This window comes from Coloeus monedula (assembly GCF_965178545.1).
Source record: "Coloeus monedula genome assembly, chromosome: 15".
In the NCBI taxonomy this organism is placed as follows: domain Eukaryota; kingdom Metazoa; phylum Chordata; class Aves; order Passeriformes; family Corvidae; genus Coloeus; species Coloeus monedula.
The window spans coordinates 11,897,440-11,923,399 of NC_138795.1; the positions used below are offsets into that span (position 1 = coordinate 11,897,440).

The following is a 25,960-nucleotide window of genomic DNA, read 5'->3' on the forward strand; positions in this document are numbered from 1 at the left end:
TTTATGCTGTCCCTACATTCCTCTATTGATCCCAAACACAGCCACTATTACTGTGAGCATATGTTCTCTCTTTAAAATACAAACAAAACTAGTGCTTCTTGCTTCAGCTTCTGTGCAAACAGCCAACCCCAATATTATCAGTCAAAGGTTTAGTTCTTTCAGTAAATAAAAGGAAATTCCTGAATATGGTTGGGAAACCTCTGACCATGATCATCTTGGAAAGATGATAGGCACTACTTTTCAAGTTTACACATTGAAAAAGTAAAATGTGTGTTTCATAAGCATGATAACTCAGTACACTCTCTTAAGTGTAGATGCATGCCTTGGATATGCAGTTTCCCTAGGAATGGCATATACTGCTGTTGAAATTAAAACCTGTTTCTCAAATGCTGCTCTATAATTTGTACCACTAAACTCAAATGGCCATTAAAAAATAAAGGAAAAAAAAAAAAGAGTGAGGGACAATGAGACAAGTGATTTTAAAAACCCAATTTGCCTTTACACTCAAAATGTTCTTATATTTTGTTAAGAGGATATGTCCATACTGCAAGTTAACATATATATGGTTTAGCAGATAAAACCAAACCATTATAAAAACAGACCATAGAGTGGGCCAGCAACTAAGGTGTTTTAAAATAACTTTTTGTCCTGAATATAATTTTTCTAAGTCCCACTTTTGGCTGTACAACCTATTTGAAGAGAAATCCAGTTCTTGCTTCCTGTGTGGCTTTGTTTCTTAGTTCACATAGTAAAGCCAATAGACAATATTGAAGAAGGAAAAAACAACAGGGAAGAATATGCGAGACCATCGATCTATGGCATTTACATCAGTCAAGTCAGGGATGGTGATTTTCAGCTGGGATGCACGTCTCCGTAGCCTGCTTTTCTTCTGTGCCACGTGTCGCTCCAGGGCGTTGCGGCCGAAGCTGTGTCTGGGCAAACCAGCTTTCCTATACTGGATGCTCGAAGTGTCATAGGCCAGCATTGTGCTCCTAGGGTCCCCAAGCCCCATCACAGCTTCGGAGGCAGCCATCTCATTTTTAATTTCAAGTGTGCTCAACAAAATATTTTCATGTGGATCCATCTGTAAAAAATAAGGTAGTACATTTAGTAGGAGATAAAGGAAGCCCAGTCAGTTGCAAAGTGAAGCCATGCTGATAAGGGCCATATCTAACATTACTAATTTATTGGATGTCAGCCTAAAAGACTTTAAGCATAGCTGTGATTATATTTATTATCATTTATTTGTGAGCCCAAGGAGAAATAGGGCCAGTATAGTATTATTCAATAAATGGTATTTTCTTAGATCCAATGTTCAGCAAGCACAAGCAATACCTGGGAACAGAGGACATGCTCAGCTCCTGAAAGTGGAATTCTGCCACTGGGTAGGATATCTGGGGCAAATATTAAACTTTACAGGGGTTTTGGAAGGAAATCAAATGGAAAAGAATCTGCTTTGTTTTGTTTTTTCTTCTTTCAAATGAAAGCTTTTGCTCTGACATAAACTTCCAGTATTCACAAGGTGTCTCTGCCTCTATAAATGAAGTACAGAGCACTGCACAAAAGAATGCACATTTTAGGTCCCCATATTCCAAACAGGAGTGCCGGTTACTTGGGGAAAGGCAATGGCATAGTCTAACTATAGCTATGTGGAAACTCCATGCCCCGGTGCTAATAAATTTCATAAATACAGTGCATGCTGTGGAGACCTCACTTCTGGAATAGCAGAGATCTGCAATTTCAAGCAAGGAAAAAGATATGCAGAATGTAATCACGTCAAATGTACATTGAACAGTTGTTTCAATGGGTAGATTTAGCTAATATGCATTCTTTAAAGGGAATTCAGTGAAAAAAATATTAAGGCAATATTGTAAAGAATCCCCTTAGACAATCAAGAGGATTTCAAAGATAAGGAGCTAAATTTTACTCTTAGGCACTCTGGAGTACATCTCGATTGTGGTAGGAGATTTTAAAAGAATCCATTTATAGAAAACAAATAAAAGTTATTTAGGAAGTTCTAATTCTTCTCAGCCTTCCCTCTAAGTATGTACTTTGAATTGTGTGATAAAATATTATAATTAACTAAAAGTACTTTAAAAACAAGAATAGCTAATGAGAAGCTAATTAATTACATTGAATTGGTGATGGTAGCAGAGATATCCTCCAGGCCAAATAAGAGAAAAAATTGTCCCAGAGCTCCTTTAAGAATAACTCAGCCACATTATTCATTTACCGCATACAGAATATATTCTATGATTATTACTCAAAGTGCAAAAACTGTGACTTTTGTGGATTTCTAAAAAATAACAGGGTATTAATGTATTCTATAATATTTAGAAACTAGCTGTCAGCAGCCGGTACCTCCCTGCACTGCCCAGCGCAGACTGTATTGCCATTATTAGACCCCCTATGTAATATTTACCATGGCAAGGTGAGAGAACAGGGTTTAAACTAGCTGCTTTTTAGTAGCACCCCCTGCACAGTGTTATGAACTGAGAAGTCAGATGCTCACAAAGGTACTTTGGACCTACTGAAACACTGTCATTTGAGTGATTACATCTGTTCAAGATGCATGAAAACTGGCATTGCTGAGATGCCAGATTTCCCTCTCTTTCACTCTTTTCTCCCCAATCTGTGTGAGTTTGCACCCCTCTAGTTTCATTATATTTTAGTTTTAAATCAAATGTCATGACTCAATGTGAACTTTAATTTTTGTTCGCTTTTCATCAAAGCCACATGAAATTTTTGAAATTCCTAGTGTGTTAGGGAGATCAATCTTTAGTTGAAAAGCACTAGAAAAATGGGAAAGTTGAGCTGGAACTCAAGAAAAATTCCTTTAAGAACTCTATAGAATGATATTGAGCATAGTGAGGGAACACTGCTTCTGTCCAGGAAGGCCATCAAATCAATTCTCATCTGCATGGGACAAAACTAAGGTAAAAGTAGTATTCTGCTTTTGTAATACCAACAAAAGCGTATACCTGCAAAAGGTTTCAAATAGATCTGTGAAACTTTCTCATGATGGATTTCAAACATTTTTTTTCCAATGAGTGCATATTTAAAAAATTCTTTTGTGATTTTTGGGATAAAATGAAAGGGGACTAATTTTTGTTACTAGATCTCAGACCAATTGTAAGACTCCCAGGGTCCTAAAAATAAAACAATTAATTACAGGCCCTTGGCATTCATTGATCCCAAAATGTCTAAAACCACAAGAGGTAAGCTTCCTACATGAGGGGTGCAAAGTCATTTGGAAACTACATCTTCTATATTTTCATACAACCTCAAGAAAAGAAGTTTTAGTTCTAGTGACATCAGGGGAAGTTTGATATAACATCCACTAATGTAATGGGTTTACCCCTTAGCCCAGAGGCTGGGTTATTTCACGTCAGTGTTGTGCATTCTAGGATACTACTTTTGGAAAGATTTTAGGGCAAACAAATTTTTTCACATCTTAAATCTTCTTAGGATGAATCTACTTTAAGCATTTTACCCTTTTGATCTGCAATGATATTAGAAATTTGAGTGCTCTTTACATATTTGCATACATTCTATGCAACACACATGCAAGAAAGGCTATTTTAGTCTACTAGTTAGACACAGACATGTTTCACTGACATGATATCACTCCAGTTAACTTTTTTTTCTTAATGCAGCAACATGGTGCAGATATCTGATAATCTTGGAAGCAGTTTGTAAGATTAATGATGCTGGGCAGAAAAAATATTAAGCAATGTTCTAAACTATCTTCTAGGGCAAAATGTCTTCTTCTGTATATATCACACTCATATCAGAGTTGAAGTACAGCATTTTTCAATATTTCAAAACTTTTTCAGAAGAAATAATGCAAAATATAGTAAATATTAGTGATGGGCGAACCTTCAAGTGTTACAATACCCAGGTAAACACCACAAAGTTCAGGTGTTTCTTGAGCACAAATTTGACCCTCCTGCATCTGGAACAATAAATTGACCATAAGAATAACTGCATTTTTTCATGCTATTTTGAATTTCCAACCCAAAGGAACTCCCAAAGTTGAAGGAAGGAAGGAAGGAAGGAAGGAAGGAAGGAAGGAAGGAAGGAAGGAAGGAAGGAAGGAAGGAAGGAAGGAAGGAAGGAAGGAAGGAAGGAAGGAAGGGAGAAAGAAATTACTCTAACTCTTCAACCTTTGACAAAAGGTTCCCTGTCAGATTAGAGAGAGCTGGGAATGTTTTTTCCACCAAGTAGATTCGCCCAACTCTAACTAAAACATGCTTTTGTAACGAAGTGATGCCTGAGATAGAATGACAGTGAATTACATTTATTGTAAGCACCACCCATTCAAAAGGATCCCAAAGCGCTTTACAAGCATTAGAAAGAAGAACCACTTCACTTCCCAGTGAAGCACAATCACCTCTGAGGTGAAATGTGGTGACTGACAGTGCAGAACAACACACTTTATTTTAGTTGAGGAAATGGAGAATGTTGTAGCCAATTGAAACTATGGGGTGGGTGAGTGGTGGTGGGAAATGTTGTGTAAGCAGAACAGTTACATAAATTGATATTTGGCCAGGTGCTTGGAGTTGAGATGACCACACCATAAAAAAGTGCCATGGGATCTTTAATGACCAAACCGGTCAAGACCTGAATTGTAAGTCTCTGAGGATAAAAACATTAGAAAACAATGAAAGATACCTTTGTTGAATACATTTCTGGACAATGATATGTGCCAATTATTCTTCTGTCCTGTAAGTTAATAAAATCAAGACCAGTTTCCTTAGAGATAAGGCAGCTATTATCTTTCATTTAAAATTAAAGCACTGTAGGGTAATAGTAGGACAAGTAATTAAAATATATAGGGACCTCTAAGCCAACAATTAGCATAGGTACATTCTGGCTTCAGAGGTGCTATTACTGCCTTGCTCTGCTCCTCAAGGTAACATAATGTGATGTAAATGTATTTTTTCCAACTGGTCATTTGACCAAGGAAGATATGATGATATGAAAACAATTATTAAAATTATTCTGGGGGGAAAGTAAGTGTAAAAGTGGTTTCAAAAGGAGGTGGAAGAAGGTTAAAAAGGTCTCTTGGTGCTGAAGGATTGTTCAACCATAGAACTAGACCCTTTATGGTGAACAGGAGAGTTCAAACTTAATGGAGAAATTCCCAGGGACAAGAAAGGTAGGGAGGATGAAGATGAAGAAAAAGCAGCAGCAATACTATGGAAATAAAAGATGAAAGCAGAAGTGGAGGAGAAATGACCAGAGCTCAGCAACCATGCAAGACACTGGGGTTTTTATAAATCAGTCTTAAATGTGAATGACAAAATATATGATGCAAATGATATTCATTTATAGGTCCAGGTCAAATGGAAGAAAAGCTGACTCTGGAGTCTTGAAAGAGGCCATGACTTTTTTTGATGGTCTCAAACAAAGGGAGTACAGAGGAAAGCATAGAACTGTTACCATTATATATTCTTCCTGATAGCTAGAAACTCCAAAATGATGGCTTTCTTGAGGAATTCCTCTTACACTAATACATTAGCAACTGTAAAATACAAGGATATTACAACTCCCACACACATTCATTAGGAATCCTCCAAGGATGACCAGACATCTGAAATTATTAACTTTCAGTAAATCAGCTCCTTGGCGATTATGCTTTGCTGTTGTGCCAAACACAGTTTTATAATATGAGAGAAATTTATACTGATGAATGAAAAGATATAACATTGACACTTCTCCTTTCTCATACACTGTTCATTTTCACCTGTAACCTTCAACTACAGACAGGAACTGATGGCTCATTTTATGGTAGAATGGCTGAGAAACTGTGTATAAAATAGTAGGGATGGAATTTCTGATAGAAAAACGCTTTGAAACAAAACAGTTGTAAATTGAAAAGAAGTATATTTTTGTTAAGTAGAACTGCCATTAGAAAAAACCAAAAATCCGGTGAGCTAAACCATGAAATCTAAACTGCAAGTATTCAGTCTATTACAAAGGTTAAAACCTGAAATTTAGGATTTATATGTCCTGTGAGCTGACATTATCAAGAAATGAAGATAGAAATAAAGATCCCTTTCTTAATGAAGACTTACATGACATGCCTAGATATATAATTTAATTTCTTATAGATAAAGACCTTACTATCTATAGCATAGTTTCCCACCTCTTGAAAGCTGAGGTTTGCTTGGAAAACCAGTAACATCCCATTCCTGACTAGTCACAGTAGCTCTAGCAAGATCAGGTGAAAATATGATGTGCACTTTACATGTAATAGGGATTTTCCACCTCATCAGCAAGGTTTGACTTATTGAGTGGGAACCACTGGGCTCTAGGGATTGCCCTGACTACACAGGAAGTGTGTGGCTGGTAGATAGCTCTGTGTAAGCTGCTGCTGGGTTCACTCTGGAACACAGTTGATTTTTCAACGGGCGCCTGCCTAAAGCTATACCAGTATTTTTGACATGATAAGCCAGTCTGCTAAGATAAAGCTATAGAAATTTATAAGACACAAATGCCTAATATTTCAAAATGCCCATATGTGAAACATTGTCTTTAACAATGCAACAAACACTGCATTTCCATTGTCTGTGCAAAACTCAATTTACTGTCACTATTGCAGTTACTGTTTATGAAACGAGGCTAGCTGCATTGTTATACACATAAGATTTGGGTCAGGCTGTAAAGAATGCAGTTAGAGGACAGTAAAATTGGGTAGACTTATAATTTCAGGTTGCTTCATTTGGTTTCAGGTCAGAAAATTCAGAGAAACTCTGCAAATTACAGAAGGATTTTCTTCAGGTTCTTGAACTTTTTAAAGACTAAAAATCTAAGCACACCCTGCCCCCCCCAAGAAAATTGTAAGAGTTAAAAAACAAAAAAAAGGGTGCGGAAAAAATACAAGTTCTGAACATGGAGCTTTAACATTGCTTTAATACTTGTAAATCAATTTCTAGACATCCAGTTTTACCTTCTGATAGATGTGATTTCTTGATTATTATCTTTAGTAGCACATCAATAACTTAGTTGCAAGTATTGTAGGATTCTTGAGAAATGGTTGAAAATTTAACTTCCTCTTGGTATCCATTACTTAAACAAGGGATTCTGTATTTAAGGCACTGAAGAATGAGTGCCCAGATAAAATGTGAGAGGCTAAAGCATCTTTGGTTTGATGGCATTTGAATAAAACCCATGAAATATGAACTTGTTCAAACTGCTGCACAGAATCCAATAAACTTGAAGTTTATATCAACATCTTCTCAAGTACAATTTTCTGCAACAGTTTTTTTACTACTGAGACATTTAGGAGGAAGCAAAGGCAGGTGAACTGGAACAGAAGACTTCTGGGGTAGCAATTAACAACAGTTTAAATCCTACTGTTTCACAAAACCGAAGGTGTTAGACAGTCCAGATTCCTACTAATAGTGCTCTGATGAAGTTGTTATTTCTTTGTTAAAATATCATCCCATTTACAAGTATAGAATTAATTTTCTTGAAGGTAATATAAATGAAGAATACATTGGCAAGAACCTGGATCTTAAAAGCTGCTCTCTTCCATCTGTGATAAATAAAATCAAATTTTTATCAAGCCTTTATGACAATCATGTCTTCCAATTGTGGTGTCTTACAAAATAAAATTTAGCAGATATATCTAGCACCAAAAATCTACTACGAAACAGAGAAAAATTGGTTATATAAGAAAGTGTCATGAAAGATAAAAAATGCATCGAACACACGATTATCACCACAACTGGCAATATTTCTAGGGTATAACTTGGATATAGTTATGGTTTTGAAATATGAACTAGGCAGTAAAAATAAGTTTGTTAAGTTACTCCTCTAGAACAGCTTCTGTAAAATATACTAAAGATGTTATTTTTCTTGTTTCAAGCCAAATATAATGTGGAAAGATCTATACAACACATCCTTGTCATGAGAGTGGGTGGAATGAATGGCAGTCTACCAGTTTCATCCATCTGACCATGATATAATCACTTGTCAACAGATTTAGGCTTGTGATTCTGGGTAAGATATAATTCTTAGGCCCAGCCCAAAGACAAACATGTTCAGAGACAGCATGAGGTCTAAGGATAAAACTCTGGAGAGAAACTGCAATTCAACAACAACAACAAAACTAAAAGAAAATTCCTGAGATTTTTCTATGGGAAAAATCACTGAGAAGATTTTGTTACAAAGAAAAGAAAGATTAATTTCTAACATTTTATAACAAATTTCCAAATTAAAAAAGATCTGGAAAAATATTTCATATGATCATGTTTGCTGCTGATTTAGAAGCCTGAAACAGAGAGAGTTCCACAGCTATAGATACTGCAAGGTTCGGAGGACTTGTCCCGACAATAATAAAATGAGAAGTCTTCTGCTTTAAAATTATGAAAAACAAACAAAAAAGCTGACTTAATTAAAATGCTCCTGCATGATTTACTTGTACACTGATAGCCTGCTTTTTGGGGAGAGTCCAACATTTTGCCACTCATTTAAAAATGAGTGACAAGAACGAAGAAACTTTCTTGCCAAGACGTGGTTAGTAATTTCAAATTTGTTTCTAAGTAAATTTCTGTGTATGCAAAATATGTATCAATATTATGTAACATTACAAAATTTATATTATACTTAATTGTTTCTGTGTATGCATTAATTCTAGGGAAAATAACTAGATTATAGTTTTCTTCATGACGTGGGGGCTTTTTGTGTCTGTATGTTTCAATCAAACTTGGGTTCAGTTAGTTAAACATATTATAGTTTGAATACTTACAAAATACATGGATAGACAGTGGTCAAAAAAAACCCCTTACATGAAAAGAATCATATTGATTTAGGCTCTGTGACCTTTATTGTTGCATTCTTCAGGCCATCCACAAGTGTTAAGTTTCTGACAACCACATTACCAGAATGTGGAGCTTGTTTTGAGAACATGAGAGGACAGGTATGTATATCTTTTTGCACACAGCTATAAGGTACACTAAGTTTAGGGAGAAGTCTTGACGATTGTTTACATTGGGAAGAAAACAAAATGCAAGTCTCTAACACTTCTAAAAAGAGGAATAGAGACATAAGAATAAAAAAAGACAGAATTCCACGTTCTAGTACAACCTTTTATCACTACAAAAGTACCATTAAAACTAGTTTCTAAGGAGTAAAAAAGATATATTAATATATAAACATATATTTCTCCCTATATACACATATTTGAGTTTAGGCATAATCCTACCGACCTCCTAACGTTTTCCTAAATTACACGAAACTAACTCTTGGTGTCTATCTTTCTCCATACACAGAATTCTGGGAAAGCACTGGAACCCAAAAGAATTTGTAACTAAGTGAATTTACCAAGAAATGTAGGTCTTCATAGGTCAGCTTGACTGTTTCACTAAATTTAACATATGTATAAGCAATACAAACCCTAACGTCCTTTAAAAAAAAAAAAGAAAAAAAGCAAGTATTCAATTTCCGCATGTCTAAATGGATGCCTCTAAATGCATCTGAATGGATAGAGTCTTTAGAATGTGTTCTCATATAAATAAAGAGGTTGACAAACAGTTGCTGTAACAACTTTATAAGGATATTTTTACCACTTAGTGACATCCAAGTATACATAATCCAGTGATCTCAAAATTCATGAGCACAGCTAGGTTACCTTCTCTAGCATATACTACTTGCAGTTACAACCTATGTTTTGGATAGAAATTTTCCAGCTCTTGGCCACTGAATTAAACCTTGACAAACTCTTTAGACCTGATGTGTTTCAGGAAATCAATTCACCAAATTCCCTAGCCAGACACACCTTCTGGACTGCAGCTACATACATTTCTTCTACTTCACTGTACATAATTTGTCTTTTTTTGTGTCTTATTTCTTCACAACTTGATATAATGACCTAAAATACACCAAGGGATTTTTTTATGAACCAAAAATTTTGTTCTGCTCAGGGTCACAGGCTGTAGATGAAGTACAAAAGCAAAGGGGATAATGTGCTTTAAACAAGTGTACAGGCACTGGTCTTACATTAATTAAATATGGCATTCAAAGGAGCACAGCTGGAGAAAAAAAGCCTCATGCAGTTGACTTGACCTTTATTCAGATGTCATGTGGAATACCAGCATGGATTGTGGAAAAAATCACCTTCTGACTGCTTCTGCAGACTTCTGTGAGCTAAAACTGGAACTTGCTCAAATTTCACTCCTATCCAAACTCTGGTTTGATAAAACACAGAGGCTGGCCAAGCACCCTGTGCATTGCTCACTGTTTCATATTAAAGTTATTCCTTGAGAATGCATGAATTTAAATTTAGGAGAAAGGCTAAGCTTTTATTATCCATGCCTACTTTATTACATGTCCTTCAATAAACTGCTGTGTAAGGAATACCTTCTGACCCTGGATCAACAATCAGTCCTTGTGCAGCTTTACCTGTACTGCAAACAAAAGGAAAACTCTCCTTGGAGAGAAAGAAAGAGGATGAATTCTTTCACTGATATCTGGACAGTGGCAGCATTAGCTCCAGCAGTATAGAGCAGTGAGGATTTGAGATTTGAGACTGAAATTATAAGAGCTTCCTATTGCCCTAGTGTTTTAATACCCTGTTCAGTTTATTAACCGAGTATGTGCACATAAACAGTTTAAAAATCCTCTTTTTACCAAAAATGTTTCATACTAGAAGTACCTCTGGTCCATAGGGTATAAAGTGCCATTCTATGTATTAGGTACTGACTGGTTTTAGGTACCTTTGCAATAGTTTCTTCTCCCTGAAGATGCATTATATGATTTCTTCAGGTAGAAATGAACAATTGCTATGAACTGAAAAGGCCAGCAGCAAGCCAGCAGTAAATCAGTGGGGAAATAAAGGCATTAGCCAAGCCTAATTGTTTTGGAGCATTGCATTGGAGCAAAGTCTATTATCGTGGGCCTACAGCCCTGCTAATGCATCTTCACACCACAACCTGAAAATTGAGGAGAGTGATCTTGCCTGTTTGCAGTGCACTGAAAGCCATCACAAGCTGGCCTGCAAAAGGCCACAGGTACAGATCAGTGCATTCGCTTTGGGTCAGGTTAACACATTCCTTCATCTAATTCACCCCTCCTTTTCTAGAGACATATATGGATATGACAGAGAAAAAAAAAATGCACAGGTTCTTCTAGTTATTCTCTAGTAAAGTGGTAAAAAGAAGTTTGGAAGCTGTCCTGGGAAATGTCAGGTAGCACACCAGCACCTGCTCTGACTGTGCCATTTCCAAGTGTGCTGTTGTAACAGAGGGCATTTCTGGCACAATGGAATAGAAAGTTCTCAGTCTCCCTGTTCCAAGAGCACCCATACATTAGACAGTGAATCTGAAAATGGGCATCTGGGGAAGTAGGATGCTGTGGGAGCTCCATTTCCCTGCTAGATTACACAACAGCCAGTCCATCCTCAACCTACCAGTTGCATAGTTGAAATAATTAGGTAATCACTTGTGAAACAGGTAATTAATTGCATGTTCTTATTTGTCTCAAAGCTCTGATAATGCAATGGAGTTCCCTTAGAGTGAAATATCTGAGGAAAACTATTAAACTTGTTCAGATAAACTTGGTCAGACTCCTTTCCTTGGTCAAAAAGCTGTAGGAAAAAAATCAGCAGCTGAAACAACTTGAAGGGGAAGGAAGTTACCAAGTGCATCTGAGGGCAGGTTAAGCTTCCATTTGTTGGTGCCTTGCCATCTCACCTCCTTTAGCAACCCTGTGCTAATCTAGATATAACAACAGTGGGCCAGGAGGGCAATGAATTGCAAAGATACCTGTATTTGTTTAAACTTTCTTAGTTCCGTAAGCCCTTCATTAACTTTTTGCGAACACTTCTATTGTATTCAAATCTATTAATATGTGTTTAAACTCATTATCATATTGACATTCCATGTTCTTGGTACCCTAATTTTGGATTGAAAAGTGCCATTAGTCTGACAACTTCCCTTGTTCATGATTTGCACTTTGAGCAGTAATGCATTGTCCCTTTCAGGTGTGCTGACTAAATACCTTATGTAATACAAAGGACACTGAGTAAAGAATTACTCATGATTTTAAAAATACACTCATTATATTTTTAAAAAGTGTTTGTATTCAGAAAAGAAACCTTATCTAAACAAGCAGAGGTTAACAATGTCACTTCACATTTATTTAAAGCAAATGACTGAATAAATCTGTATAAATAGTTTTATGAAGTGTTGCATAATACACTGACATTTCCCCCCCTCTTTTCCAGAGGAAAATTTCTGTATTACTGCTCACAATAACAGATTATGATTGCAAAATTAAAAGTAGTTTTACTTATGTGACTTATATTATCATGTACTTCAGGTATATCGCCCGTGCAATTGCAGCCTTCTCTGTGCTTTAAGCTAGGCTGAAAACATGTAGAATTTAACAAGTATTGCAACTGCATCCAATCTAAAACCAAACTTAAATGTATTTTACATTATGCAAAACATAACGCTGCTTTTCTGTGAAGTGGCAAATCAAATTATTTGAAAGAACATAGCTAACAAATTCTATATAAGAAATGTTACATTGCAATAATTAACTCTTATAAACCTAGATGATTTAACTATAAAGAAAAAAAATTAAATAATTTAGAAATAACTTAAACACCACCTGAATGACATACAGGTAAGAATTAAAAAGACTAGAAATGGAGAAAGGTGCACCAAATCATTATATGGTAATGTCTCTGTAAGGTTTGATATCTGAGTTAAAAAAAGGAAGTATCACATCTTGTTTCTAGGTAATATCCTCATAAGGAAATGATAGTGATGTTGAAAATAAAGACTGACCAGGTGCTCCTTAAAGAGACAGATCTGTAGCTCTTCCTTTAATGAGAGTCTTCATGTAGGAAGTGCTCCCAATACTCACAGTGAGTATCATCCCTGCTGCCTGACTCCCTTTAGCCTCTGATGCTGTGGAAGAGGATGGCACAGAGCTGCTTTTCCGTGGGAATTACCTCTTGTCAAACACACAGAGGGCAAGATGCAAGAAGCACTTCTTTACAGAGGAAGAAGAGTCAGCCTTTCATTTAGCATGGCCTTAAAGTGACAGTCCTGGTTTTACCACTGTAACAGAGGTTTTCTGATCTATCCAGAGTAACAAATACAGATTTAATCGATATTGAAAAGCACTGTCACCCTACTTATGCCTCCGGAGTTGTCAATTAATGTACATATTCGTCTGGATCAAATGAGTCAGATGACCAACTGTAGAAAAAACAGCTATAGAATCCAAAAGACGTAATAGCAGCATGTGCAGCTGGTTGACAGGAAATTTAGTAACACAGGAAAACATATGGAAAATATAGAACTTGGGAGGCGATCAGACTGCAAATGTCTAGAAGATATATCAGACTCATCACAGTGGTCAGCACAAGCAAGCCCATCTAAACCAGAATTCCAAGATGGAAACATCCAAGGTAAAATTATTAGAAACAACAAATTAGGAGTAAATTTAAAAATTAATCAAAAATAACTTGGCTCCTGGATTCTGGAAAAAATTTAAGGGGAATAAATCAGTTCTGAGAGAGCACCAAGAAACTCATTATCTGAGCTCTGATAACAGAAATGTAGCTTATTAAAATGACTGGTGGTCTGCATAAGAAATCATTTGCTCAGGCTCTACACTGAAATTGTGATTGGGTGAATCATCTTCTTGAAGACAAAGCCAGACCTCATAGAGGAGAGAACCTGAAGCGTTATATGACAGTAGCTTGTTTCCCTCCCCTAGCCCCCTTCTATCCCAGAAGGAAACAAACAAAAAAAATTACAATCAAAAGAAAATACAGGGTCATAGAGGCTTCTAGACAAAATCCTTCTAGACCATTTGTATGTAACTATTGAATGAACAGATATGATATATGGATTTCAGTAAAGTCTTTGGTACCTTATCTTAAAACCGATGACATGTCCCAGATGCATGTACAATTACCCACAGGAAGACAGGTGAATGATATTGGGAAGCCAGAAGCTGGAATTTGGCCCTGTATTTTAATGTATCTGTTAATCATCTTGAAGAAACACAGACAATATTAGCATGAAAATTCATGAAATGCAGAAGACTAAAAGGACGCTAATGACAATCAACATTCTTATCTAAAATACAAAAGTTCACAGAATAAAAAGACATAACAATGGCCATATATACACCATACTTTATGACACACTAAGTCCTCAAGCAGGTGTAGGACACTCCCAGGGTACCTATCCTTATGTACAGTTGCAGTACTATGCCAATCAGAACAGAAGAGACTGAGAAACTTGAGACTACCAAGGCAAGAAAGGCATTTCAAGACATAAGATGATAAACTTGAAGAGAGGTGAGGAAATTACATGACTGCTATCTCAAATAAATGAAGGATGTCTAGAGCAAGAAGAAAGCCTGTCATTTACCTACAAGCAAGAATATGATTGTTTACAGGAAGAACAACTAGTCTTGACAAGGCAAAAGATGATGAGTTAGACTAAAGGAAAAAACTGCTAAATGCAGCTCGAGAAGTTTCAAGAGTAGAATGATGATACTCACAGCCATTTTTACCTGAACTTACTGCAAAAGGAATCAAGCAAGTCCAATATGATTTAACAAGTCTGTGGCAATGTATCTGCTGGTAACTGAGTCTGAATCTTTCTTGAGGTTTTTGTTCTTTAAATTTCTGCATGATTTTATTACTTGGGTTTCAGTATCCAAGAAGCAAATCAAGGCCCAATTCCTTTTCTACCTTTCCATTACCCCAAACAGGATCAACAGTCTTTGAAAATGGAGTATAGGAAGTTGCAATCTTATGCGATGATTCACAGTAGATATATGGAAGAATTTTTTTTAAATGAGCGTGATGAAACAGTGGAAGAGGTTTCCCAGAGAGGTGGTGGATGCCCCATCTCTGGAAACATTCAAGGTCACATTGGATGGTGCCCTGAGCAACCTGATCTAGTTGAAATGACCCTGCTCATTGAAATAGAGTTGGAGTAGGTGACCTTTAAAGGTGCCTTCCAACTCAAACTATTCCATGATTTAAAAGAAAGAACAAACCCCAAACTACCATATTTTGCATATGATATGAGTATGATATGAAATTTCAAGAAAGATTTGGCCACAGTTTCATCTGGAATAGCCCTGGGGAAGCTCTGCAGCCAGCCTGATGGAGTTCACTCAAATGGAAAAAATAGGACATTCTCCTCCTGAGTCACCAAATCTCCAAGAGATTGCAATGGATTCAGCAGATACCGCAGTCATAGAAAAACAGCTTTCATTGCGCTTCCATAGTGTGTTGTAAGCTCTCTAGTATCTTCTGAATAACACCAAGGAAAAATAGAAAGACTACCACTGACCATGTCCACACTGGAATCTCTCCATGAAAGAGAATTCAACAGCATAAAGGGAGTATGAATTAACTTCTCCTTTGATTTTGCAAGCAGTTGTGGATGAGAGTACTGATCAGCACTTCTCCTCTAACCACCTTCTCTTGATTGAAAGTTGTATGAAATTGTTACCAAAGAAGAGTGTTGGAATTGCAAGAAATCCATTACAGATTTTCTGGTCTATAAAGTATAACCAAAGATGCTGCACTATAAACAGCAGTTCCAATAACTATTTATCCAACTGTTTTACAGTGTCAATGTCGAATGCAGTAACAGAAGTTGTTTTGTGTAGAAGTTTTCATCCTCATGTTTTGAGGTTTATTCCTCATGGCATTAATCTTCTCTCATATAGTATCTGATTCTGATGAATTCATAACACTGCACATAGTGATTCAAGAGGAATCTTGTAATATCACAACAGAAAACTCATACCTTGTAAAATCAGTCCTTCACTATTGGATCCTAATTAAAGATGGAGTGTTTGTGTGGTCCCACTTCTAAAATATGTTGGTTTTTATGAAAAACTGCTTCTGAGCTAAATTCAGCAGTTCAGACCCATTTTTGATTCTTATAAATGAAACTAATTATGTAATATTTGTCTCACTTTAATAGATAAAATATTCAGGTCCATTAAACATGCATCTTTTTTCTTGCTGCTGGTCAAACAACAAGAACAGCTGTCAGCTCCTTTCCTTCTCCCCAGAGCAGTCTCTGCACGGTAGGACAAGTTCTCTTATCCTCTCCCATTTGATTCCCTGTCTATTGCTTAAAGGATTGCAAACCTGATGATTAGATCAGAGTGGATCTGGATACCAGAGTGGAACTGCCATAGACTGTTAACCATGCTGGCCTAGTATATTGGGTAAAAGGCTCAGTATAAAAAACCATACAAATAACGTAAAACTGTTCCTTGTAAATTTCTGCAACATTTGTTGCAAGTTATTGAAATTTACTCTGCCTAGCCGATTGGATTAGCAAAGCAGTTAGTGCTTTCAAATTCTCCTCATGGTCAGCAATTTGCCACTGGACTTAGGCTATTCTGTTACACAGCTGAAAGATCTATGGTATGAACAAGAATATTGAAAACACCACAAGTGAAACAAAGTGTACAAAAACATACCTCAGCTAGTGGTGGCACTCTGATACCTATTCATCTTAAATTTCCATTGATGTTAGAAGAAAGATTTCAGGTAAATGCAGGTCTAGTCTTATGAAATTACTTACAGGGTAATTTATAGCATTTTTTAAAGTGAAATTTAATAAAAAAAAAGAGGAAAAAAAACTTGACAAATTAAATAAAACCTCACAGCTTTTTTTTTCATTGCTGAAAAATCACCAATAGAAACAAAACCATGTTACAGTGTCTTCATGAACTTTACAATGGTAAAAGATGATATATTGTAATATAACATCAAAATTAATCTCATCATTATGAGTATGCCTTCAATCATTAAAATACGTTTCTCTCCAGTCAAAAAGAAAAAAATAAACCAATGAATGGATGAGATCTGAGCCATGGCAATATAACTCTCCATCTTAAAAGACTATAAATTATAATATAAAAAACTATTTTATGCTATCAACATGTGACGGATTTTTGGATGAAAATGTTCTTCTGTCTGCAGGCCCATTATGTGTGTAGAAGTTCTAAACAAACATTAGGAATTTCACCACTAGAGCTGTGTGAAACTTAAGTTTCCAATTGAAAAATAATCCCTTGGTTTTTTCTAATTCAGATTTTTTTTTTAATTCTGACTTTGATTTTTTTTCCTTGGACTATCATGATGAATTACAATTCAAAGTGTTCCCCCTGACAAAAAAAATCCCACAACACCCCTGCCCCTCCAAAAAATCCTCCAAACACTCAAAGATAATTCAACCTTATTTAACTTCCCAATTTTGCATGTGTGTGAAAGTTTATACATTTCACACTGAGTACATTTTTGCATTCAGCACAGATTTGCCACTGTATGAAATTCATCCCAAAATGGTCAAAGTGACAAATTACAAGTGCTTTATGATAAGTGCCCCATTTTCATTAAGCATAATGGATACTTTTTCCAGAAGTGCGCATCTTGGCAAATACCTTTTCTGCCTCAATTCTTCACCCCCAGGGGGCCACTTTTAGATTTAAAATTAAGTACACAGCACCTTGATGGCTTGTTTCTGAGAAGTTCCTCATTTAGTCAATAGTATCCTGTCCCATTATATATTGAAAATATGCAAACTTGTCAAGCTTTAAACACTTCTGTGGCAAATATTTCTTATCCAGCTCATCTGAAAGATTTATGAAAGCAGGTTAAATTTAGGTTTTAGTTCCAATGTTCCATACAGCTCTTACTAGAATATACAGCCATCATTTTGGATTCATTCCTTTGGAAACAGATTGTACATATTCAAGTCTAAGTTCTGACTAAGAAAACATCTCCCAGTAAAGCTTCATTGACTGCATGCTTTAGAAACAAGTCATTCAGCTTTCCAGGCTAGAGGGAATCATTCACTGCTGAGGTGGCTAAGTACACTGCTCTGCAGAGCTAAGACAAGGTCATCATAATTCTACTCCACTCGTTTTCTACAAGAAATTACATTTTAAAGCACTGTCTGGCAGAAGTGAGAGTTTGCCTTCCAATGGAAATGCTAAAAATTTATCCCTATTCCAGTTTACCTTATTGACATCCATTCGCAACTTCTCATTGTTGGCACTGGCAGCTTTTTCTGCTGCTTTCTTTTGACGTTGAGGTCCCCTGCCGAAGAAGATGTAGTTGACCAATGCATACTCCAGCAGAGCCATGAAAACGAAGACAAAACATCCCATAAGGTACATATCAATGGCTTTCACATATGGAATTTTGGGAAGAGTCTCTCGAAGATGGGTGTTAATTGTTGTCATTGTGAGCACAGTTGTGATTCCTGGAAAAGAGAATTGACAAGTCTAGTGATTGAAATAATTTTAATTTTCTAGAATAATAATTCATACTATTCAAATGCTAGAGTTTAAAAATATGGGTTTTTTCCCCTGGTGGAAAAAGATATCTCTAACCTCCATCAGTATTCATAGTACCCTAGAAAGGCTTGGGTTGGAAGGGATCTTCAAAACCATCTAGTACCATGGGAAGGGAACCTTCCATTAGACCAGGTTGCTCATAACCCCATCTACCCTGGCCTTGAACATTTCCAGGGATGGGGCAGCCTCAACTCCAGGCAGCATGATCCACTATCTCACTACACTCACAGTGAAGAATTTCTTCCTAGAATTTAATCTAAATCCACATGCTGTCAGTTTAAAGGCATTCCCCTTTGTTCCAAATCCCTCTCCAGCACTCTTGGAGCCCTTTTAGGCTCTCAAAGGTGCTCTGTCTCCCTGGAGCCTTCTCTTCTCCAGGCTGAACAATTCCCACTCCCTGTCTTCATAGAGAGAAGTGCTCCAGCCACACAATTATCTTTGTGACATTTCTCCAGCCTGTCAAGTTCTCTCTGGATGTCATCTCTTCCCTCCAGCATGTGGACAGCTCCACACAGCTTGGTAACTTGCAGAGGATGCCCTCAATCCCACTGTCCATGTTGCTGACAGAGATATTTATCAGCACCAATCCCAATACAGACCCCTGAGGACACTTGTCACTGGTCTCCACTTGGACATCAAACTGTTGACCACAACTGTTTAGGTGCAACCATCCAGCAAATTCCTTATCCACTGAGTTGTCCATCCAACAAATCCATGACTATTCAGTTTAGAGAGAAGGATCTCAGACATAACAGTGTCAGATGCTTTGCACAAGCCTAGGTAGATGACATCTGTTGCTCTTCCCTCATTCCACCATTGTTGGGACCCTGCTATAGAAGGCCACAGATTTTGTCAGGTACAACTTGCCCTTGGTGAAGCCGGGTAGGCTCTCATCAATCACCTCCTTACTTTCCATATGCCTTAGCATAGTATCCAGGAGGATCTGCTTCATGACCTTGACAGGCACCAATGTGAGACTGACAGTTCTGTAGTTCCCCAAGTTTTCTTTTCTTCCCCCCATCTTGAAAAGGGGGGCTTTACTTCTACTTTTCCAGTCAGTAAAACTTCACCAGACTGCCACGGCTTTTCAAATATGATAGAGTTTTAGTCAGTTCATTTACCAGTTCCCTCAGGACCTGCGGATGCATCTTATCAGGTCCCATGGACTTGTGCTTGGGATCCCCAGGTTCCTTAGATGGTCTTAAACAAGATCCCTAAAGCAGGTGGTTCTTCATTCTCCGAGTCCCAGCCTTTGCCTTCTGCAACTTGGGCAATGTGTCTGGAGCACTTGTCCATGAGAGCAAGGCATTAAAAAGGCATTCAGTACCTCAGTCTTCTCCAGATCCTGGGTATCCAGGCCTCCTGTTTCCTTTCAGAGAGGACTCTCATTTTCCCTTATCATCTTTTAGTACTGAGGTACCTATAGGAGCTTTTCTTGTTGCCTTTGATGTCCCTGGACAGATTTAGCTCTATCTCAGGGCTTTAGTTTACCTAACCTGATCCCTGGCTGTTCAGTCACTTTTTGTGTATGTCTCACAGGCTACCTGACCTTGCTGCCACCCTCTGTAGGCTTCCTTTTTGTGTTTGAATTTTTTCAAACACAAAAAGGAACATCTTGTTCAGTCCTTATCTTGGACTTGGATTTTTTGCATAGCATAAAAACCATTACACCTCTAATAAATTGAGCTCAGTCAAACGAAGAGTAGTTGGATTCCATAAGCATATTTTTAACCAGCTAAATTGCTACTTTCTGTAATGAGTCTCAGTTAAAAATTACAGGCTCCAGTCACTGTTATCTTACTTTCTTCCAGCATTTTCAGGATGTCTGCAGTCTCAAATTCTTAAGGCAAAATATTACACAGAAAGGTCTGGTAAAACTCAGGTGTATTCTGTAACATTAAAATGTCAAATTCTCAATGGCATATTTTATGGGGATTTACTTATTTTAGTTATACAAGTGCTGTACTGGCAGGAATCAGTCTGATTCAGACAAAATTTGCAGTAGATACAGATATTTATTTTTGTAACAGGCCCGTTATGATGAGGGGCACAGAATAAACAAACACACATGGGACTAATGATGAGATATACCAATACTTTAGAGATTAATTAGGGAAACAGTTTTGCTTTTGGAATGTAAGGTAACAGTAAGGAAAAAAATAATCATAGACTCTTAAATTGTTTATTTGGAAAAGACCTTTCAGTTCATTGCATCCAACATTTAACCCAGCACTGCCAAGTCCACCACTAAACCATATCCCCGGGCACCACATCTACACATCTTTTAAATCCGTTCAGGGATGGTAACGCCACCACTTCCTGGAACAGCCTCTGCCAGGGCTGGACAACCTTTTTGGTGAAGAAATTTCCCTTAGGATCTAATCTAAAACTCCCCTGGCATAACTTGAGGCCGTTTCCTCTCGTCCTTTCACTTGTGACTTGACAGAAGAGACCAACCCCCAACTGGCTGCACCCTCCTTCCAGGGAGTTTTAGAGAGCGAGAAGGTCCCCCCTGAGCCTCCTTTTCTCCAGGCTGAGCCCCCCACAGCTCCCTCAGCTGCTCCTCATCAGACTTGTGCTCCAGACCCTTCCCCAGCTCTGTTGCCCTTCTCTGGACACACTCCAGCCCCTCGATGTCTGTCTTGAAGTGAGGAGCCTCACTTTTGAGATTTGAGGTGCAGCCTCCTCCCTCAATGTAAGGACAAGTGAACTATACAACCCTAGTAAAACTTAATTTAATTCCTGAAATGAAAAGCAATTTATAATCCATAACACAGTGCTGAATGTGTGTTCTGGACTGCCATGGGCAAAAGCAAACTAAGTGCATTCTTTTCAAAAGAACAACAGAATATGTTGAGACAATTAGGCTAATTTTGGTTACAATGATTATATAGTTAGCTGATTCAGACATGAAATCACTTTAATTTTTATTTAAATTCTGATGATTTAAATGCTGATTCAAATAATACAAAGCTTAACAAGCCAGACATTCAAGATCTAACAGATATTTTTTTTATTTTCAAATCATGCACTATCCACTAATTCAGAAGCTAGAAAAAGCATTCAGCTAATGCACACTGCATGAGATGTGTAAAAATGCCTACCTAAAGCAACTCTTGCAGCTGAAGCATCATAATTAATCCAGAAGGAAACCCAGGACAGGATAGTGATCAGAATGGAAGGCATGTAGGTCTGCAGAATGAAGTAACCAATGTTTCTCTTAAGTTTAAAGCTGAGAGACAGCCTTGGGTAGGCACCTAAAAGAGAATATTTGGTATGGCCATAATTTATTTGGATAATGCTTAAAAACATTTTTCTTTTCTGTCATTTTGGTTTTATTGTTTCATTCAACACAGAGTACACTCAGAGCTGAAAGATCCAGGATATTCAGCTGCAGAATTTCTACCAAGAATTGGTAATTAAATAATCTTTTATGTTAAGGGTACAAGCATGCTCTAGGTGCGTATCTGCTGGTAATCATAACATTCAACAATCAACAGCCAAAATACATGTCAGAGCAACAAAGCATAGAAATGCCTCTTCCCTGATAAACTGTCATATGCCAACTTTAGTGTAAACCTCATCCTAAACTTCACTCCAAGACAGGCAACACTTGTCTTTTGTCATGGGACACCAGAAATACTGTAGTGTATGAAACACCTGTTGATATGGGTGCCTAGAAATCATTCTTCAAGTCCCATTTCTGCTTGATTTTGAAGAATTTGGGACGTACAATCCTTCTATAGTTCCTTCAAAGATGATTTCTATCCATATCTGGAAAGTGAGTTTTGAAGATAATTTTTTTAACATACCTAATGGGTTTCTCAAGTAGGTAGAAAACATCTCCTAGAAACAGCTCAGTCCAACTCTTGCCTCTTTTGAACAATTTCATGTCACTGAAATACCTTAGTTATTTATTGTTTTGGTTTTTATTTCATGAAATCCAATCTGATTTTCTGGTCCTTCTCAGAAAGCATCTTTTCAGCCTTCAGAAAGTCATACACTTGCTACAATAGGCTAAACTGACAATCCTGGAACAAGCATTTTAAAGATTTTACATTGAAGACAAAATAATTAGCCTAATACATCCCCAACTTGGCAAAAGGAACATCTAAAAATAGGGAGATAAATGTTCCTAAATTTCCTACATGCTGGGTTTTTACTTGTTGGGTTTATGGCACAGAGGTGTATAAGTGGCTTAATCCATTTTCATAGGAAAACAGAAAATGCAGCTCATTTGATGAGCCTTAACATGACAGATTACCATGCCGTCTTCATATGTTAATGAATGATGCCTTATACACTAGAAAAGCTGTAATAAAAACTGCTTTCCAAATTCACAGCTGCTGCTCTATTTTATTCCTGTTTCTAAAATTTTTGCTCCTCAGCTGCATACTAAGAATTAATCCAATTTTAAAGGTATTTAAAAGAAATCCCCTTTTAACTTCCCCTCCACAAACCTGTAGAGAAAACAACATTCTTGGTGATAAGCTTGTAGTCTACAATAGAGAACTGTGGCAGTTCGATCTTTGTCACTCCTGTGACTGCATTATCACCCCCACGCCAGTAAAATTCAATGTCATCTGTTGTATAGCCATCTATAAAAACAGGAATAAACAAGTGAGATACACATCTCTTCTGACATCATGGGGAACAGTTCATTAACTCAAGACATATAAAATATATTTCTAAAATTAAACTATTTATAAGCATACAGACACAGGTCATTCCAAATATAACTTCAAAAGGCAATCCTAGGTGTATTTTAATATTTGTTTGATTTGTATTTTTTAAAAGATATAGTACCTGAATGTATCAACAAAACAAACCTCTAAAACCAAATTAAGACTATGCACATCACATCTCTAGATAGCAACTCTAGCAAATTCCTATAGTATGTTGGTTTAAGGTAACTTCTGATCCCAAGGCTGCATAAAACAGTGTAAATTTGCTGTAAGTTCTGTCCCTGAGCTGAAACATCAGCACTGGCAATGTTTAGTTTTTAGTTGTAAACATCAGCATAATTATTTTTCTAAAATGGCCTGAATGCAGTAAAAGACAGGTACATTCAGTGAGGTTTGTAAGAGGCCTTGTAAAAAGTAACTATCGCAGATGCAACAACACCCATCAGTGGCAAAAGAACACACACAAGAAATCAACCAAAAAAAAATCCCAGCACCCAAAAAACCACCCCAGAATACAGAACATGTTCACACAGTCAGAAAACATTTGCATGAAAAAGGAATCTGGGCTCCCAAATGGCAGCTGAGCCAAGTTGCATGCTCCGGAGTTGGTGTACAGAAATGCTCATGAGACATCAGAAATAAATCTATTGCAAAATCAGGAAATAGGATATTCATTAATGTTTCATTACTCATTAATCTAAAGATTTTTGTTATCGAAAGTTGTAAATAAAATCAACTCAAACACAGAATAATGACTATGACATTTTTGCAAACTGAGATAATAAATATTGTATCTATAACCTTGATTTTAAGTTCTCATCCACAGACAAAGGACAAAATTGTATACTAAACAACATTTTAGAGTGCTTAAATACCACTGAATTTCAAGGAATAATGCAAAGAATTTATAAAATTGTTCCTGTGCATCATTAATTTTTGATAATCCAAGTAGAATCCAGGTGTACAGCATTAGCAGAAGGCAATCAAGTTTGAAGACATGAACCAAATAATCTGCAAAAACACTGAAAAAACCATAAAAAAACCTATCTAATACACACAATTTAAAAAAGTATTTTGGTAGATACGTTCCTATAGTATGTTGATAGCAATTCTAGAGTTTTGTATAAGTGACTCTTTTACTTTCCTGTCTGTCCTCAGAAAAGAGGCAGACAGTTTACTTATGTTTCCCTGCCTAGGAACACTTTATGTTTGTCAAGACTCTCTCTGGGCTTACAGAGAGACAAATAAAATAAAATATAAAATAAAATAAAATAAAGATGAATAATTATATTGGCTGATCTTGAGATGTAAAAGCAACTTACTGTACTCCATGTTATGAAAAATAGAAAAGAACATCCTTAGAGAGTTTAGAAAGGTTAATATTACATTGTTGGGAGTATCTATGTGACATTGTCCAATTTTGCCAATATTCTGACATCTACCCTGCCCTAGAACAGGAAGTTCCAGATTCTAATACCATTTACTGAACGTGGTGGGGTTAATCAAGGTAATTGAGGTAACTAAACTGTTAAACTTCACAGCTAATAAATCAATATTTTATTTTTATTTTGTTTCTGAAAAAACAAATGCTAAAATAAGTTTCAGCAGGGAAAAACCCCACCTTTCTTTATAAGAGAAAAAATGTTTATAAAAAGCCCAAATGGCTTTTTATTGATTATATTTTTAAGAATATCTGTTAGAAGAACTTTTTTATCCAACTGGCTATGAACAGTTTGGCCTTGAACTGTCTAATCACACCAGGGTTCACACAACAGAACTCCAGGATTTATATTCCAGCAGACTGCCAAATGGTTCAGCACTCCCTCTACCAGGAAGACGTGGTTCAGCTTCTCCCTGGATTCTCACAGGCTTAACACTAAGCAAACATTGACAACTACTTAGGAGAGAGGAATGCTTTGACACTCTCACCCAAAAGTTCAAACTGAAGATTCCAAACTCTGCAGCTCTAGGTGGCTTTGGGGAGAACTGAGCAGAATTCCCTGCTGCTTAAGGGACTTACATTGTGCAAATGCTAAGCTGAGACTGACCCAGAATGACAAGACTTGTTAGTAGGTATCGATAAGTAGAATTTCAGGAAGTCTCTTTAAGCTTTCATTAAAATACTTCTCTCTCTCTTCAAAAAGGATAAATTATCCCATTCATTTCATAGTGCGGAGAAGGAGACAAAAGAATATTTCAGTCATCTGCACATGAATGGTCTTGTGTGCTGCTGAAGTACCCAGAGATAACTGGATATAAGTCAAATATCTGCAAAACATCTCCTAAAAGAGAGAACAGGCCTATTCATGTCTCTAGTTTTACAGTAAAGTTCAATTACCTGTGGCTGTAATAAACTCCTTCTGCAGGTATCTGGGATTCAAACCAACTCTACTTACAAGTAAAATTATTTAAAAATCAACCTAATTAAAGTAGTGATAAGCAGTCTAGAAAAAACAATCTGTGATTCTTGACAAGAAAAAAGAATTAATAAAGCCAGTTCAATATTTCTAAATTATCAGACCACATGTTGGTAAAGCAGAAAGGAAAGCATACTAAACCCAAAAGTCTTCCAAATAATCTTCGCAAGAATATGAGTTTAGCACAGAACACTATTTGATTTAGACTGTAACACAACTGTTGGTTTACTATATATTAAATTGTAGCTCTGCTGCCAGCAGAGAGCATCTGATTGATTGCTTTTCCCTCAATCATTTATATATCATCATCAGCATGATTTACTTCATGTTCAGAAAGTTCAATTTCTCATTTCTGTCATGCATCACACACTGGCAGTCAACCAAAACAATACATTGTCCTGGTAATATGGTGGCAATCCTGAGAGAAGCAAAGCATTCTCAACTCCCATTAACAGGGACAGGGAGTTTATCATCGTGCATACATTG

At 36.8% G+C, this 25,960-nt stretch overlaps 1 protein-coding gene across 3 annotated transcripts in view; it reads right to left on the reverse strand.

The window, feature by feature from the left end:
- Positions 1-736: 736 nt before the first annotated feature.
- GABRB2 (gamma-aminobutyric acid type A receptor subunit beta2) overlaps positions 737-25,960 on the reverse strand; it is a gene marked incomplete at both ends in the record, with an annotated part of 155,847 nt that continues 130,623 nt past the window's right edge. Inside the window, 5 exons of one of the 3 annotated variants that reach the window (XM_082291226.1) lie at positions 737-1,084; positions 4,675-4,725; positions 18,034-18,278; positions 21,477-21,629; positions 22,833-22,970. In XM_082291226.1, coding sequence (XP_082147352.1) covers positions 737-1,084; positions 4,675-4,725; positions 18,034-18,278; positions 21,477-21,629; positions 22,833-22,970 — 935 coding nt within the window. Of the gene's footprint in view, positions 1,085-4,674; positions 4,779-17,966; positions 18,279-21,476; positions 21,630-22,832; positions 22,971-25,960 lie in introns of all 3 variants that reach the window. The other 2 variants (XM_082291225.1, XM_082291227.1) reach the window with 2 other exon arrangements.